The 15,519-nt window shown below is 51.5% G+C and overlaps 1 protein-coding gene across 1 annotated transcript; it reads left to right on the plus strand.

Annotated features, from left to right (window-relative positions):
* Nucleotides 1-2,190: 2,190 nt before the first annotated feature.
* Nucleotides 2,191-15,187, plus strand: LOC144180579 (uncharacterized). The gene is made up of 2 exons (XM_077708910.1): nt 2,191-3,249; nt 12,557-15,187. The coding sequence occupies exons 1-2, from the start codon at nt 2,329-2,331 to the stop codon at nt 14,477-14,479; spliced, it is 2,844 nt and encodes a 947-aa protein (XP_077565036.1). The 5' UTR covers nt 2,191-2,328; the 3' UTR covers nt 14,480-15,187.
* The last annotated feature ends 332 nt before the right edge of the window (nt 15,188-15,519 follow it).

Raw genomic sequence — 15,519 nt, forward strand, 5'->3', positions numbered from 1 at the left:
AACCAGTTATTTTGTGTGGACTGTTGTTAACTGTAGATAACCACGGTGCACTTATCGATGGATAATCATGTTGGGGCATATAAGGTCGTTTTACCAGGAAGTAGAGAAGTGACGAGGCCAGTCCAACTGTTGTGCCCGTTGGAGTTTGGCGAGTGAACTTTGTCGGGCGCGGAGTATGTTGTAAATTGTACTTGAACCTCGCGCTGAACTGTCATGTGGTTTGAATGAGCCACGCAAGGGAAAAAAACGATGGAGAAAATATGTACGTGCAGCACGGAGCGCGTGCGGTTCCTTTTGCTTTTGTGAATTGGAAAGAACACGACGCTTGCTGAAATGCATGCCGAGTTTTGCGTCTTTTTTCTTCGGCGCCACTAAAAGCCGAGATGCGTTTTTCCCACATGGACCATAAGACTGTGCGCAAGTGAGCCAGTACTTTTGTCTGGACTATGAGACTGCGGTTGTGCTGGCATTCATGTTGATTGGGGGGATAATTTGGTGTAGGTCAGTGGCGCCCTCCTTCTGAGCGTATGTGAGCCTCTGTGTTGGGAAGTGTTTGATAGATGTCGTTAAAAAGCGACAGACGTCGTTGGAATTAGCCAATCACGTGTGTATGCGTGTCGTAGCGGGTCATCGACAAGAGAGAGAGAGAATAAACTTTATTTCGAGGAATCTCAGTGATGATGCATCTTCAGAGCGATGCTGGTGGTTAGATCGCGTTGATGACTATCAGCGTAAACTGATCAGCAATCTCGGCAGCGTTGGCGACCAAGCGGGCCTGTGGGTCCGGGTATGAACTGCGCAGCGCGGCCTCCCACCGTTCCTCGGAGGGTATTTCTGAAAGCGGTTTTTCGGCAAGCCCAGGTGATATGGGATAGTGTGGCATGACCGCCACATAAGCAGCATGCAGAAGTAGGGTACAGAGTTGGGTGGATGTGCGTCAGGACGGCGGGATTTGGAAAGGTGCCTGTCTGAAGAAGTCTCCACGTGTGGGCCTTAGAATTGTCTAAAGTTTTGTCCGCCGGAGGATAGGTCAAGCGGGAGAGGCGGTGGTACATATTTTTGTCGGGAAAAGACACCAGGTGATTCCGCGAAGATCGCGCCCCGTGGTAGGGATAGAGGCTGGGCCCAGCCCGGATCGTGAGTCCTCGGGCGTGTTCATGGGCCGCCTCTTTCTAAACGGCCGCTTGTCGGCTGAGTCGATTATTGGGCTGAAGCGGGTCGGGTCTCTTACTCTTTGCTCGTGCCGAGGTCTGGTGTGCCGGCGCGTCGTCGCGCCCGCCTCGCTGCAGTCGCCGGTCCTCTGTCGTGACTCAGTCATCGGTCACCTCCCGCGACACAACATCATGGCGTCGCTCGCCTCGCCGCAGTCGCCGGGGCCTTGTCGTCGGTCACCTTCCGCGGCACAACACGATTCATATTTGACGCTTGAGGACCAGGCTCGCTAGCAACTGACGTGGCTATCGAAGGTGGTGGTTGTTGCGCCTGTGACATGGCACTTACCCACGTGGGGGATTGCCCAGGAAGGGAAGGCGGAGTGTCTTCTTGTGGGCGCGTGCTAAATGGGTACACGCGCGGTGCGCTGTCTTACCCCCTTATCCCTCAATACAAAATCATTTTCTATAACTGTACGACCAGTGGTGAGGACGCCTGGTAGTGGCATTTGGTACTCTTTTTTCTAGATCATGGAAATCGCAGTCACTCAAAATCTGAAGAATCAAACAAGGAAGAGTCATCCGAGTGGATAGTGATTGTCATCATGATCATGGATATAAATTTGACGAAACTGATGCCCTCAATGCATTAGTACGTACCCTCAACGGGGCACTGTCCCGGAAGGCTCTCGCGCTCCGCCCGGCTAGTACTAGTAGCACAAAACTTATTTTGGTAGGAAAGAAAAGGGACGAATACCCCGTGATGAAGAAAGGAGTCTGAAGCCGCCGTAAAGAAATAAAATCTCTATTTACATCAAGCTGAATTCCCGTTTAACATGATGGCGTCCGAGCGTTCATCGTCTTCCTTCTCTTCTTTTCTGTCGGCCCCTATTTCCGTCCTCCTCTTCCTCTCTCGGCAATTTCTGTTCGTGCGATGAACGAAATGACACGCCCTGTTACATAGCTAGTAATAACCGAAATTACCCGGTGTGTACAGTATCGCCAGCGATCCCACCGGCCTGACGCAGACATGAAGTGAAGCACGGTGGTGAAAGAAAACAAAGTTGAAAGCGCTACGCACGCGCAGGCATTTTAGCACGCCCCCACGAGAAGACATTTCGCCTGCCCTTTTATCATCGCGTCAGTCGCTAGCCAGCCTGGTCCTCGAGCTTCAGTTATGAATCGCTCCAGGAAGAACGACCCGTCACCGGGAAAGGACGAGAAGCCAAAGGTGGCGCAAAACCAGCCGTCTGCAAAGTCGCCGTCGAGGTCCTGGCAGCACCCATCCATAGCCCGCGGTCGTGAGGACGCACCGCCACGGACCGAGAAAACTCAGCGCTCCCTCTTGGAGGAACGGCCTCATTTGGGGATCGTGTCGAACGCCGCCTCCGAAGAGGGGTCCCGTGTCTCCCGCCCCTCCTCCTCCTCTCGCCTCAGCCGGCGTCCGGGTGGCCGCGCATCCAATACCGCGCTGCGCCCTAGTGACGTCACATCGACGCCACCTTCCCGCGACGCAGTCGTGACCGCATCTCTGCCTTCGCAACGGAAGGAACACCAAGATGGCGCCGCCGCGGACAAGTCGCCCCACTCCGCCGCCGAAGACAGGTCCCGGAGTCGGTCGCCCACCCCCCGCCAGAGCCGACGGCGTTCTTCCCAGACAGACGGAAGGAAACCGCGGTCATCGTCGTCCGACTGTGCCACGCCACTTGCAGCCTCGCAGGGACGAGAGACCGGTTCTGGCATCGGCAGGGAGCCGCCGGCTGCCCAGCCAGCAGAGGAGGGGTCACGGTCTTCCCGCCGAAGCAAGCGGTCGTCGCGGACCCATGAGGGAAGCAGACCGATAACCCCCGAAGGACCCAGCGCAGATGCATTTCCGCTACAGCCTGCCAGCGCAGCGGCCTCTGTACCCGAGGAAAGTCGGGAAGATCCCGGTGCAGCCTACCAGGCGCCCGCTGGTATTCCCACTTCCGGGGCCACTCCGCGGCAACAGGAGGTCGAGGGCCCCGGCGCAGAACCGCCGAGCGCTGAGGTAGGAGAGCAACGCGCCCCAACAGAACCACGGCAGGAGGGCCCAGAACGAGCTCCGCTGATAACCCACGTAAGTGTGCCACCACTGGCTCTCTCGTGCAAGTCCAATATTCGTTTATTTCGAATATTTGTTCGAATGATACGTTAATCTATTTTCGCTTTGACCGAATTAAGTTTTAGTGTTCAAAAATTTCGAAGTATTCGGCACCATCGTACGGCCTCTCTAAGGGCAAAGTGGCGCACATGTGGGGTGCGTTCTTTGGGCAAAGCAAGGTTAACCCGTGCTTTTCTTTTTCTTGGTATCTACCTTGCGTCTATTTCCCAATTGTTTGCTAAACGGGCTCTAAATCAAGTGGAACGCGCATACCATTTACTCTACCATGGCCAGCATCAGATACGATTTAGTAGTGTTGAATACTGTTTAACGGTTGAATACCGTAAATAGCCACTTCAGAAATAAAAACCTTTGTACGCGTTGTCGGCCACTCCGGCATGAATGCGTCAGGGCGTGGATTGCGTGCTCCGAGGCTGCTGAACGAGTCGGACGTCTCTGTCATGGGCTCCGCACTATTAACCTATCCCAATTGCTGCCTGTGATCTTGTGTGTGGCGGCAGTTTAACTCGCACTACCTTGTATTGCCCCATTCGCCAGCTCGGCGTCCGGAGGCTGGTCTTGGCGGAACTAAAGTGTACCATGGAAAGCGATTAACTGGCGTGGTGTTTTTGTAATGCTTTGCAAATATACACATTTTACGGTTGGCATTATCTGTGCGTGCATTGTGGTAACCCGACAAAGTAGTAAAGAGCTGGATTCGCTGGTTTTACATCTGTGCGTGCAGATGGTACCAGAAATGCAAAAAAAAAGAACGACCCGAAATTGCTGAATACGGAATTGTCAATGGCGTAGCCTACGTTTCGGCGCGCAAGCCTGCAGCAGCCCTTGTGACACTTAGTTGACCCTAGCATAAACATGACCTGCCTTGTTGTCGGTGCATTGAAAATCTAGAGGAAACTCAGTGTGCCGTTTTTATTCTGCACTCGTGCTTGCTGCGGCTGGGTAATGTCCCCTCGTACAGAGGTGGCGGATTACAATTGACCACAGTCGTGCTGCCGTGCATTGGAGCCGAATTAGTAGCTACCGCTAGGGAAATCTTTCTGGGTGCTACATTTGTGTGCATCAAAGACAAAGCCGTATTGTGCACTCCGTTTGGGGCTTGATAATTACGTTCCCTCTGTCGTAGCTCATCGTGTACAGCTTGCGTTAGGGCGAAACACATGTGCGGGGAGCGAGGCGTCTCCGCACGCGTTTTTTCCCTCCCCGAAAACCGCACTGCAGACTTCATGCGCGTTCCTCACCGTGGCCGTACCGGTTTGCGGTGAGGAAAAACTAGTGTGGAAACGAAATAAAATTGATTTCAAATTGAACTTCAGTGGCAGGGTTTGCGCAGTTTGAATTCATCAACAACCGCCTACTCAGGTCCACTATTATACGTAGGGACTACGCGACTATTCGCTTCAAATTCTTCGGAGAACTCAAGCCTCTTAGGTGCTTTGAATGTGGTCGAAGTGAGTATCGCCATGGGGAGCAGTAATTTATTTTGACATCAGTCTTAAGTGCCGTAAAACACCTACTTAACTTCCCGCCCACACTCCTGTGTACAAATTACGGCGCGACGAAGCTTGCAGTCGTCGCCGCACCCAGATGAACTATTCGAAAGCGCAGGGGTAGATAAATGTGTGCCCCGCATTGTTATAAACCATTTACAGCGAGCAGTTAGGCCCCGCCTTAGCCAGATGGCGCCAGGGGCGCACCCGCCACTACTGGCCTTTTTCACTTTCGGTTTCACCGTAGACTCCCATTGTCCGCTCGTAGTGCGCCATGGGCAAGAATAAAAGTAATAATTTAATATTTTGGACGTACCCTGAGCTCTTTTTAGTCGTCGCGTAGTGGAATAGAACGTTCGCGGAAGCTCTCCAATGTACGGAAGGATGTGAATTCTCCGGCGCGGCTACACTAAGCGTGATTCAGTCATTCGCTCCCAACAGTTCAGGCTTCCTCCATAGGCCCCAATTGATTGATTGTAGGGTTTAACGCGCCGACGCAACGCAGGCGATGAGGCGTGCCGTAGTGGAGGGCTCCGGATTAATTTTGACCACCTGGGGATCTTTAACGTGCGCCGAAATCTCGTACACACGGGCATTTTTGCTTTTCGCCTCCATCAGAAAAGCGACGTACCGCCGCGGCCGGGAAACGAACCCGCGACCTCGTGCTCAGCAGCTCAACGCCTTAGCCACTGAGATACCGCGGCGGGTCCCATAGGCCCCAAGTGTCGCTCTTATTACCACAGGTAGATCAGACGAAGTTTGGAAAAGAACAAAAATACAAACGTTATCGATTATAGCTGTGGCTCAGAACGTATGCTCAGTCTGCGCCCTCAGCGATCATCACGTACCTTGCGAAGAGCACATTCGAAGACACTAGTAACTGCAAACTTGAGCGATACATTCCGCTGCCCAAGTCGTCGAGGTAGATTATTCTATCGGTACATTTTCAGCGTAGTCCGGTGCAGAGCCACAACTAAGGCAGCACAAAATGTAACTTCGCCGCTTCAACTCTCTGTAATTATTGATTGATTGTAAGGTTTAACGCGCCGACGCAACGCAGGCGATGAGGCGCGCCGTAGTGGAGGGCTCCGGATTAATTGTGACCACCTGGAGATCTTTAACGTACGCCGAAATCTCGGACACACGGGTGCTTTTGCTTTTCGCCTCAATCAGAAAAGCGGCCCCCGCAGCCGGGAATCGAACCCGCGTACTCGTGCTCAGAACTCTCTGTAATTAAATCCTTCCAATCGGTGACACACATTTTTAATCGCAGTAAAGCCATTAGGTCACGAATAAATAAAACTTGCCGCCGCCAATCTGACAAAAATCAATGCACGAATGCATAAGCGAAAATAAAAACTAAGAGCACATGCAAAATTTCTAACGTCGCATATGCTACAAACCAATTATGTCATGCATATTATAAAAATGAGAAAAATGCTCACATCCCCGGCCTTATGTGCAGCTCGGAAAATATTTTCATGAGCCAACAAAGCTTAATCATCCGATTTGAGCGTTTATAAGCCTCACCGTACGCGCTAAGTATTATTTCGCGATTTGCGGACGAGCGCACCTAACGTTAAAAGACGCGCATATGCGATTTTTCTGTCCAGTGTATGCGCCATATCACAGTTTTAACATGTGTGCTTCCATAGCCGCAAGTTAGCTCGTACCGAGCAGGGAATAGCTGATAATCCGGAACAGATATACGGGGCAGACCGCGTCAGCTGCAAGTCAGCTGACAATTACGACGCTGAGTGCTGCAGCTGTTTGGTCCCAAGTCGAAACATGAAGAAGGGGTAAAGGAGTGATGTACAACTGCCACACCCATGCAGGATTATTTTAAACGCAGAGCATTTCTATAACTCACGATGTCACCCGGCGTTGGCGTGCCTCGGCGTCCGCAACAGCCGTTCCAGGTGCGCCCTCTCCCCCACTCCTCCTCGCCTGCTCTCCGCTGCTCCTCGCGTGTTCTCTGCGTGCTCGGATCGCGTTCAGCAACAGGTGGGGCGCGCATGCGTCGTAGTTTGGCGCGGGAGCAACAACAGTTGTGGCGTGATCGTGACGTAGTCGTGACGTGGTCGTGGCGCGGTCGTGCCGTGATGGGGCGGTTCTCGGCGTTCGCTCTCGCTGTCAATTTCTTTCGAACCAGATAAAATCGGGTACGTGCGAGGCTCCAATCCAGTCATCGCCTGCGTCGTGCGCCCCCCGAAAATGCTCTGCATTTGACCGTGCCCCTCGCGAGGGGGATGTTAAAGTTTGAAAGCCAAAGTCGCAAGTCAAAGTTACGTTTAGCATCGCCTTGAAAATCGCAGCTGATGACACTACGCAGCACAATTTTTTTTTATTTTGTTTGAGAGCCTTTCATAATCATAATGTAGTGCATCCACAGCGAACCATTTTAGCGCAGGCCGGAACAAAAAGCTCTCAAAACAAGCTTTATAACGTTATTAATACATGCAGAATTGTTTTATTGCACGATGTTACAGCTTTTAGGCTTTTATTTTGTTACTCTAAGGTTGTACGTAAAAATAGAAGAAAAAAACTAAAGCCATCGGAGTAGGACAGGTTTACGTGGACGAAACGCTTCAACAGGAAACTAGGCGACGAACACCCATCAAAACAGAGCTCGAACAACCTTTATGTGAGAGTTTTTGTGATTAAGTAATCTCTGACCGTTTGCACACCCCACCTGGTTGGACAACAAGCCCCCAATTACAGCAACACTAAAAAAATGGTCAAAGTCGCACATCGAGCCGCTCCGGCACTCGCCGATGCGCACGGGAGCCAGCCAAGGCCACGGCGAGAAACGCGCTCTAAAAGACCAGCCATGCCGAATTACATCGTCATCGTCATCATCATCATACTGCTCAGGTCTACTGCAGGACGAAGGATCATGCTAAATATTCTCGCCGAAAGCGGCTCGCTGAGAAGACTCCGCAGGGCTACCTGCATGGTGTCCCCACCCTACCCCGTTCCGCAGAAATCTTTGTTAATAAGACAATCGCTAATGCGGCCCTCACACCCTCCACAAATGGTTGCCGTTGGACTCTTCAGCCTCTCCGTACTGTCCCCATTGCCAGCAGAATGTTTTTTCAGACCTCAAGCACCTCACTTGGCACTGTGCAGCTTTCGCATCTTCTCGCGATTCTTTGCTCAGTGCTCTGCCCCCCAACTCGTCCCCTGATGATCCCCCGTACGAAGACCCAAATTTTCTGCATGCTCTAGGTGTGTTTTCCATTAAGAGTGGCCTGGCAAGGGTAGTGTGAGATGGGGTCTACAATCCCCCTCCCAAAGAAATCACTGATCATCTATCTCCAACAAGTCATCTCTAACGATTGAGTGATCACCTCCCCCTCCTCCCTTCTTCCCCTTCCCCAACTATGGCCATGTGGCCTCCCCCATCTTAATAAATGTCATTCATTGATTCAACCGCTCCTGTCCTGCGCCGCTTGGGTGCGCAGTTTACCCCCAAAGTTCCGTATTTCATCCCTCCATCGCTTTAATGGCTTTCCTCTGTTCTATACCCATTCTTGGTATCCACTTTGTTACCCTAATTGTCCAATGGTTGTCCGTTCGCCTTACTTCATGGCCAGCCCAAGCCCATTTATTTTTCTTTATTTGAACTATGATATCAACTCTCGTTTGTTCTCGGATCCAGGTAGCTCTTTTTTTTTTTTTTTTTTGTCCCTGAGTGTTATTCCTCACATAACTCGTTCCATGGTCCGTTGAGTCGACCTAAGTTTGCTTTCTAGGTGTGAGTAAGGCGCCAAGTTTCACCTCCGTATGTCATCACCGGCAGTATATGCACTGGTTGTAGGTTTTTCTTTTGAGTAAGAGAGGAGCTTACTTTTCATTATTTGGGAGTGATTGCCGAGTGCTTCCCAACCTATGCCTATCCTACGCCGGATTTCTCTCTCGTGTTTGGGGTCCACACTAACCATCTGTCCGAGGTAGTTATATTCATTTACTTCTTCTAGCGTTTCGTTTCCTAAGCTGAAGAAGGCGTGCTTGGCATGCTTATTCCTCATTACTTTCGGTTTATATTTTTTCCCGACGGCCGTGCTTTGATTTTAGTTCCTCAAGCATTATTTGCATGTTTTCTTCAGTCTCACTCAGCAAGACTGTCATCCGCAAACCTCAAATGGCTCAAGTATTCCCCATTTATCCTTAATCCTATGTTTTCCTAGTCACGTTTTTTAAATACCCCCTCGAGACATCCTGTGAATGGTTTCGGAGAGGTGGTATCTCCCTGTCTTACTCCCTTTCGGATAGGAAATTTATTGCTTTGCTTGTGAAAGGTTATCCTACCCATGCATCCCGATATGGCTTTATAGAAGTTTCATGTAAGTTCCCTTTATTCCCTGGTCTTTTAGTGCTTCTAAAACGACTGCGGTGAGTACAGAATCAAAAGCTTTCTTGTAATCTATAAAAGCAATGTAAACAGGTTTAGTGTGCTCTGCGGATTTTTCTAGCGCTTGGTTGCAACATGGATGTGATCCATGGTTGAGTACCCTTTCCCAAACCCGGCGTGTTCTCGGGGTTGATGGGGATCTAGGTTGTCACCTATGCGGCTAACTATAACTTCGGTAAACATCTTGTAAACAACTGAGAGTAGGCTGATGGGTCTGTAATCCTTGAGGTCCTTGGGATCTCCCTTCTTATGAATCAGGATAATATTGGCATTTTTCGAGGGTACGGGCAGTTTTTGAGTCTTCAAGCATTCCGAAAATAGTACAGCAAGATTTTCCAGCACAATATCTCCGCCCTCCTTCAGCAGTTCTAGGATATGCCATCGTTATCTGCAGCTCTTCTTATTTTCATGCTCTTGTGAGTCTTTGCAACTTCCTCTTCAGTTACTAGTGGGACATCCCAAGTTGAGCTTGTACTCCCAGTAGTTACTTCTGGTCTAACATCACTGGCATACAGCCTGATGTTCACGTGTTCTGCTGTCTTAGTTATCTCGTCCAAGTTACGCGTAATGTTTCCGTGGTCATCTCTGAATGCGTTCATTCTGTCTTTACTGATGGCTAGCTTTCTCTTAGTTGCTATCAAGCTTCTCCATATTTGCAGCGTTTCCTCGATCACTGCCATGTTATATGCACGGATGTCTTTTGTTTTATTTCTGTTAATTAGATTTGACAGCTCGGCTAATTCAATCCGATCCACCGTACTTGCATATTTCATGTTCTTACGTTTGGAAATTAGTTCCTTCGTTTTCTTAGTAAGATATCCAGTTTGTTCCCTAGCTGTTTCATCTCCCAAAACTGCTACTGATTACCTGAGTGCGGATGTTAGGTTGCCATTTAGCTTGTCAACGCTCATCTCGCTCTGCTCGTTCAAAAGTGAAAATTTGTTTTGAAGAGTTTTTTTTTAATCTGGCTCTGACTGATTCCATGCGAATTACGCCAAGACGGCCAATATGGCGGCGCCCAGGGCGACGCGCTGCAAATGGTCTATCAAGCCGTCGTACAAATGTTCCACTCGCGGCGACACCTTTTTACATAAAATGTGGTTGCTCATAGCGACAAAAGCTAGTGTAAGTACACGACACTGAAGCCACCTGTTCCTCCTTTTTTAACTGCTAAGCAGTTGTTACTGGCCGTGATTCCTGCGTTGAAAAAACTCCTCGAGCGCACACCCACTTTGGGAAATTGGCCAAGATTGGCAAAAAAAGTAACTCCAGCGTTCGCCTTAATTGTGCAACAATTGCTCGGAACGAAAAAGAGATGTCTTCGCGAACACCCCTCGTTCGTTCGTTCCTCCTCGTCTCGTCGTGCGCTCGCTACCGTAGAAGAGCCCTTGCGCGTGGCAGCGTCTAAAAGACACCCTGATTGGGAGACGTCACCGCGGCCGCCGCATTGTCTAGAAGCCATTGTGTATAATTGGAGACATGCTACGAGCGTGCCACTCCTTCCCGAGACGATTTGCAGATCCCGCCACCGCTGCCTCGGGTCTATGGTCTAAGTCTAAAATGAGGAGGATGACTTTGCGTCCACTATACTCGCAGCGAAGAAGATGACGACTTCTTCGATGATGATGAAATAAACGATGATGCTTAAGCTTACCTATGTGTCCGGCAATGCTCACCTACAACAGCTTCGCCCTTCAAGTCTTGCGCGTGAGTGCGAGCTTCCCTAAATTTTATTGGTAGTGGATGGTAGGAGCCGCACATAACGCCCGCTGCAGCACTGCACGGACGCTGCACAGGTGTGTTTGTACCTATCTGACACATTAGTGGGCAACAAAAATCCTCTCCCGCAAGGGTAGACCAATTTATGCCTGCTTAGCTACAATGATGCATGTTCACGCCCACGACATCTGCGTTGACAGCGCTGTGGTCCTTCAAACCGATCATATACGATTATAGAAGCAGCGAGAATGGATTGTGCCTGGATAAAAAAACACAAATAGCCACCGCTTAACAAAAATGTTGGAGCCGCAGCAAGAGATTCCGCTGCGAATGTGATGTTGAAGTAATCTTCTGGATTTTTAGAGGCCTCGCCAATATACTTCGGGGTCGGAAACGAAGTCCATGGGCATGAGAATTCTCAGAGGACTTTTTTTTTTCGTATCCCTAACGACAGATATTTCGCAAACATCACTATACTCTACTCCAATCCCGAGCAGCTGCCTTCTTACTGCTCTGTGAGAGTGGTGTAACTGTAGGTGTAACGACTGGGGCTGGGGGCAGAGGCCGCTTGCGAAGTTACGCAGGCACAATTTTTGCACCGATCTCACGTCTAGCACCCGTGCACTTCTTGCGTGGCCGGCGCCACTCGAAATATTGCCGGCGCTTTTCCTTGCGGGTGAATGTCCATTGCGACGTCGCATTAGCCGACAACGGGAAGTCGCTCAGGTGTTATATGCGGTGTTACCTTGGCGAAGGCGTCCCTGTACCGACCTCCGTCGCCTCCGTCATGTAGCGGTAGCGTGGTGGATGTGCGGGGAGCAGGTAAGCTGCATTGGTGTTGACGACTAAAAGCCCATAGCACAACTTAACTGGTTTGAATGAATGGCGAGAAATGAACAGCGAAAACACAGGATCAGCACGGAGTCGACAGGCAGAGCGGCGCTCTTAGTTAAGACCACGATGTCGGCTTATGCAGAGGGTGGATTTTGTACTCAGAAGCGGCGACTGTTCCGCTCCTTCCAGGGTTTGCACACGGTCCGAACAAAGTACAGATGTACAAGCACACCCTTTCCCGGTGCCGTGATAGCAGCTGGCGCACGTTGAGTCTGAGAAAGGGGAGACAAGGTATCTCGGCGAGCGGAGTCTGCTCGCAGATTCAAGTCTTAACACGACCCCGCTTGTCGTAGCTTCTTTGAGGAATGCGGCCTTTCCTGCAGCACACAAAGCTTCCTCGCACAACACTAAACTTGTAGCACACGCGCACAGAGTAGTGGTGCGCTGAATCGTCACAGCGACCGGTGGGTGCTAAAAAGAAGTCTTAGTCATAGCATTCGCGAAGCTTGTGAATGTGTATTAGGCACGAATCTAGAAGACTAAAACGCGGGGATTCTGAGAGGGTTGAGAGGAGTACTACACTGCTAGAATAATTAGGAAAAAATCTTCAAATACTTCTAGTTTCAGATTATTCATGAATTCAAACTGTACAAATTTGAATTCCGAATCCATATTTTTGCCAAGTCAGGTATTCCATTTGAATAAAGAGCTTAAATATTTGCGCACCTTAACCACTATGGCTGCGTTAAAAATTGCTCCCTAACAATACCAGCATGTATCAATGGGATTGCCGTCATCTTTCCAGGAGTGTGAAGAGGACAAGACAGAGGCGAAGCGCCCCATCATCGTCACTGCAGCGCTCATCATCGCCTTCGTGGCTGCGGTTGCTGTGTTCAGGCATATCTTCAGCTCGTCCGTCGTAGCCAATGGCGTGTGCGCCACCAGCGCGTGTCGCGAGTACGCTCGCGAGATGCTGGGCTCCTCCATCAACGCCACGGTCAGTCCGTGCGACAGCTTCTCGCGCTTCGTGTGTGACGGCTGGCAGCAGCGGAGCCAGCTCAGCGTACGCGAGTACACCATTCAACGGATGCTGTACACATTCAAGGGCCTTGCTGAAGAAGCGAGCTTGCAGACCAGCCGCCCGGACGCCATACGCCGATCTTTGCTGGTGTTCCTCAGCTGCCACGACTTGCTCAAGGCTGACGTGGACGCTCTGCAGGCGGTAAAAAACGCGTTGGATGACGCCGGAATCACCTGGCCAGCTAGACCGATGAACGTTGACGTGCCCCGCACCCTCCTGCACGCCTCCCTGAAGCTCGGCTTGGACGCCGTCGTCGGCTTCGTTCCGGCGCAGGATTCCGGATGGCGGATACAGCCGGGGAGGTCCTTTTACTACGTCCGGCAGCGCTTCCTTGTCCGTACCAACCAAACCGATGAAGTGTACTTCAACGTCATCAAGGATGCGTTTGCGAATGACGGCGCCGCGAACGTCAGCTTCAAGGAAGTTAAGGATCTCGAAAACGTCGCCATGCCGCCACTAAACAAGTCTGTGGGTACATATGACCCGGCAGTGTCCTCAGTGAGCCAGCTGCTGAATGAATCGGTAGGCGACCTCGTCGACTCTTTGACGACAACGTTATCTGTCTTGGGAGAGCGTACGGAGGACGGCGTTGATTTCGTGTCGAATCACAAGGCGTATCTACATGCCTTCCTCACGTTTTGGCGCCAACGAGGTCCTGAGGACGTGCATCTATTTGTGTCCTGGTGCACAGTGCAAGTAGCCGCCTTGTACGCGAACGAGAAGTTGATCCTCAACTACCACCATGGCTCGCGCGAGTCGGCCTACGTCCGTCACGGTGTGTTCTGCCTCACCAGAGCCTTTTATTTTGGTCGTCAAGCGCTCTTCGGTGCCTACAACCAGCGCGTGTTAGGGCCTGGCGAAAGCGCCGTGGAAGCGGCGAATTTCACGCGGCCAGTGCGTACGGCGCTGTCTCGTCGCTTGTCCAGATTCCAGCGAAACGTCAAGGCCGTCCACAACTGGGCGTCATCCGACGGGCTTTTTCGCCTGTTCCAGAGCGAAGACGCGAACAGCAGCGCGGACTGGTCAGTGGGCAAAAGTTTGTTTATTGACAAATGGCGGGAATCTTCTCGCGTCGTCCTGACACGGGACGAAGAAGAGAGCTTGCACGCCATGTCCGCGCTGATGTTCTGGGATGAGGCAGCGGATGCCCGTGACATCAGGTTGATGCCCTACTCGCTCTCGTTTCCTCTTTTCAACTCCAGCCTCGTCCCCGCTGTTAATTACGGCGGTCTCGGACATGAAGTGGCATCGGGCACGGCCAGGGTTCTCCTCAACGCTTACGCTGAAAATGCTGCCACCCAGCCTGACGTCACGAACATGGAGCAATGCATGCTTGAAAGCGGGTCGGCCGGCGTGGAGGACATCCGCGGAGCCGTGGCCGATGCCCTGGCTGCCAGTGCCGTGTTCGAAGCCTACAGAACCAGCAGCGCCACCGTGGACGCGAAAAAGCTCGAGGGGTTCGAGAGTTGGAGCGAGCCGCAGATGCTGTTCGCGTCGCTGTGCTTCGCGAAGTGCCCCGGACAGGGGCGTTTCCTGTTCGAATCTGTGTGCGACGCGCCGCTGCGGCACGTACCCGAGTTCGCGGATGCCTTCAACTGTCCACTCCCGGCGCCAATGAACCCCTTGCGAAGATGCGAACAGTCTTGAGTGACTTTGTTTCGTTTTGGGAGTTGTGGCGTTGGCTGAGCTTGGTAAACCACATTTCTTAAAACTGCCTGACGCGAATAGTAAAAATTTTCCTTCACACCATGAATAAGCGTAGTCTCAACATTTATGACTCATTTTGTCCTGACAGCCCCGACAAGACGGAAGTAGAATAAAGGGGCGGGGGGACACAGTTTATACGTTGGGTAAGAGAAGTTTATTAAGAAAAAAATTGGCTGGCTATTACGATACTCCCTAATGCGATATTTGGGCGCAGCAGCAGTGCGATGAGGCAGCACTCAGTCGTGGGTTCTCTCGACGGCAGCGATGATGAATCTCTTCGTCGGAGCCGCGAAGTGCGTATTAGGAAGAGACCGCGAACTGCGTCTTAATTAAGCGAACGCACATCATAGGCACGCGCACGCCACCCTCACGTTCTCGCCAAGCGTCGCGCCGTCGAGAGCCTCCTGCAGCCGCAGCATACTGCCCCCTCCTCTGCCCCACCGCACATTTTCGGAGAGCGCTGGCTCACGACGCCACGGCGAACCGCCCTTCCCTCCCAATTTCGCGACACTCTCCTCCTCTCCTTTCTTTCACTCGCCGATCTTCCCATCGTTCGCTTTTTCTTTCCCTCGTCGGTCTTCCCATCGTTCGCTCGGTCACGGCGACGGCTACGCGGCTCAGCCCAGAGACGAGCGGCAAAGGGCTGCGTACTAAGAATCATGCGCCCCTCTGTCTAACGACGGCGGTGGTTGAACGCGAAGCTTTCTGGTAAGATTCTTTAGTTGGCCAATCCCACACTGCGAGTATGTACTGCTCTGTGGAGATACGCCCCCCTTTTCTAGAACATACACAGCGACTCTCGGGTGTACACTGCACAGGCCTAACTTCTGGGTTTGGGGGGTACGGGGCGAATCGGTATTTGCTGCTTGGAGTTCGTTTCGACCATGTCGAAATGGAGTATTTCGTGACTGAGCGACGACTCACTGGAAGGTGACCGAAGGTTCGAAGGTTACGTCGCCACAGTATTTACGTGTGTTGTC

This window comes from Haemaphysalis longicornis, unplaced genomic scaffold (assembly GCF_048455015.1).
Source record: "Haemaphysalis longicornis isolate Haplotype H1 unplaced genomic scaffold, Haemaphysalis longicornis Haplotype H1 scaffold_4, whole genome shotgun sequence".
NCBI lineage: Eukaryota > Metazoa > Arthropoda > Arachnida > Ixodida > Ixodidae > Haemaphysalis > Haemaphysalis longicornis.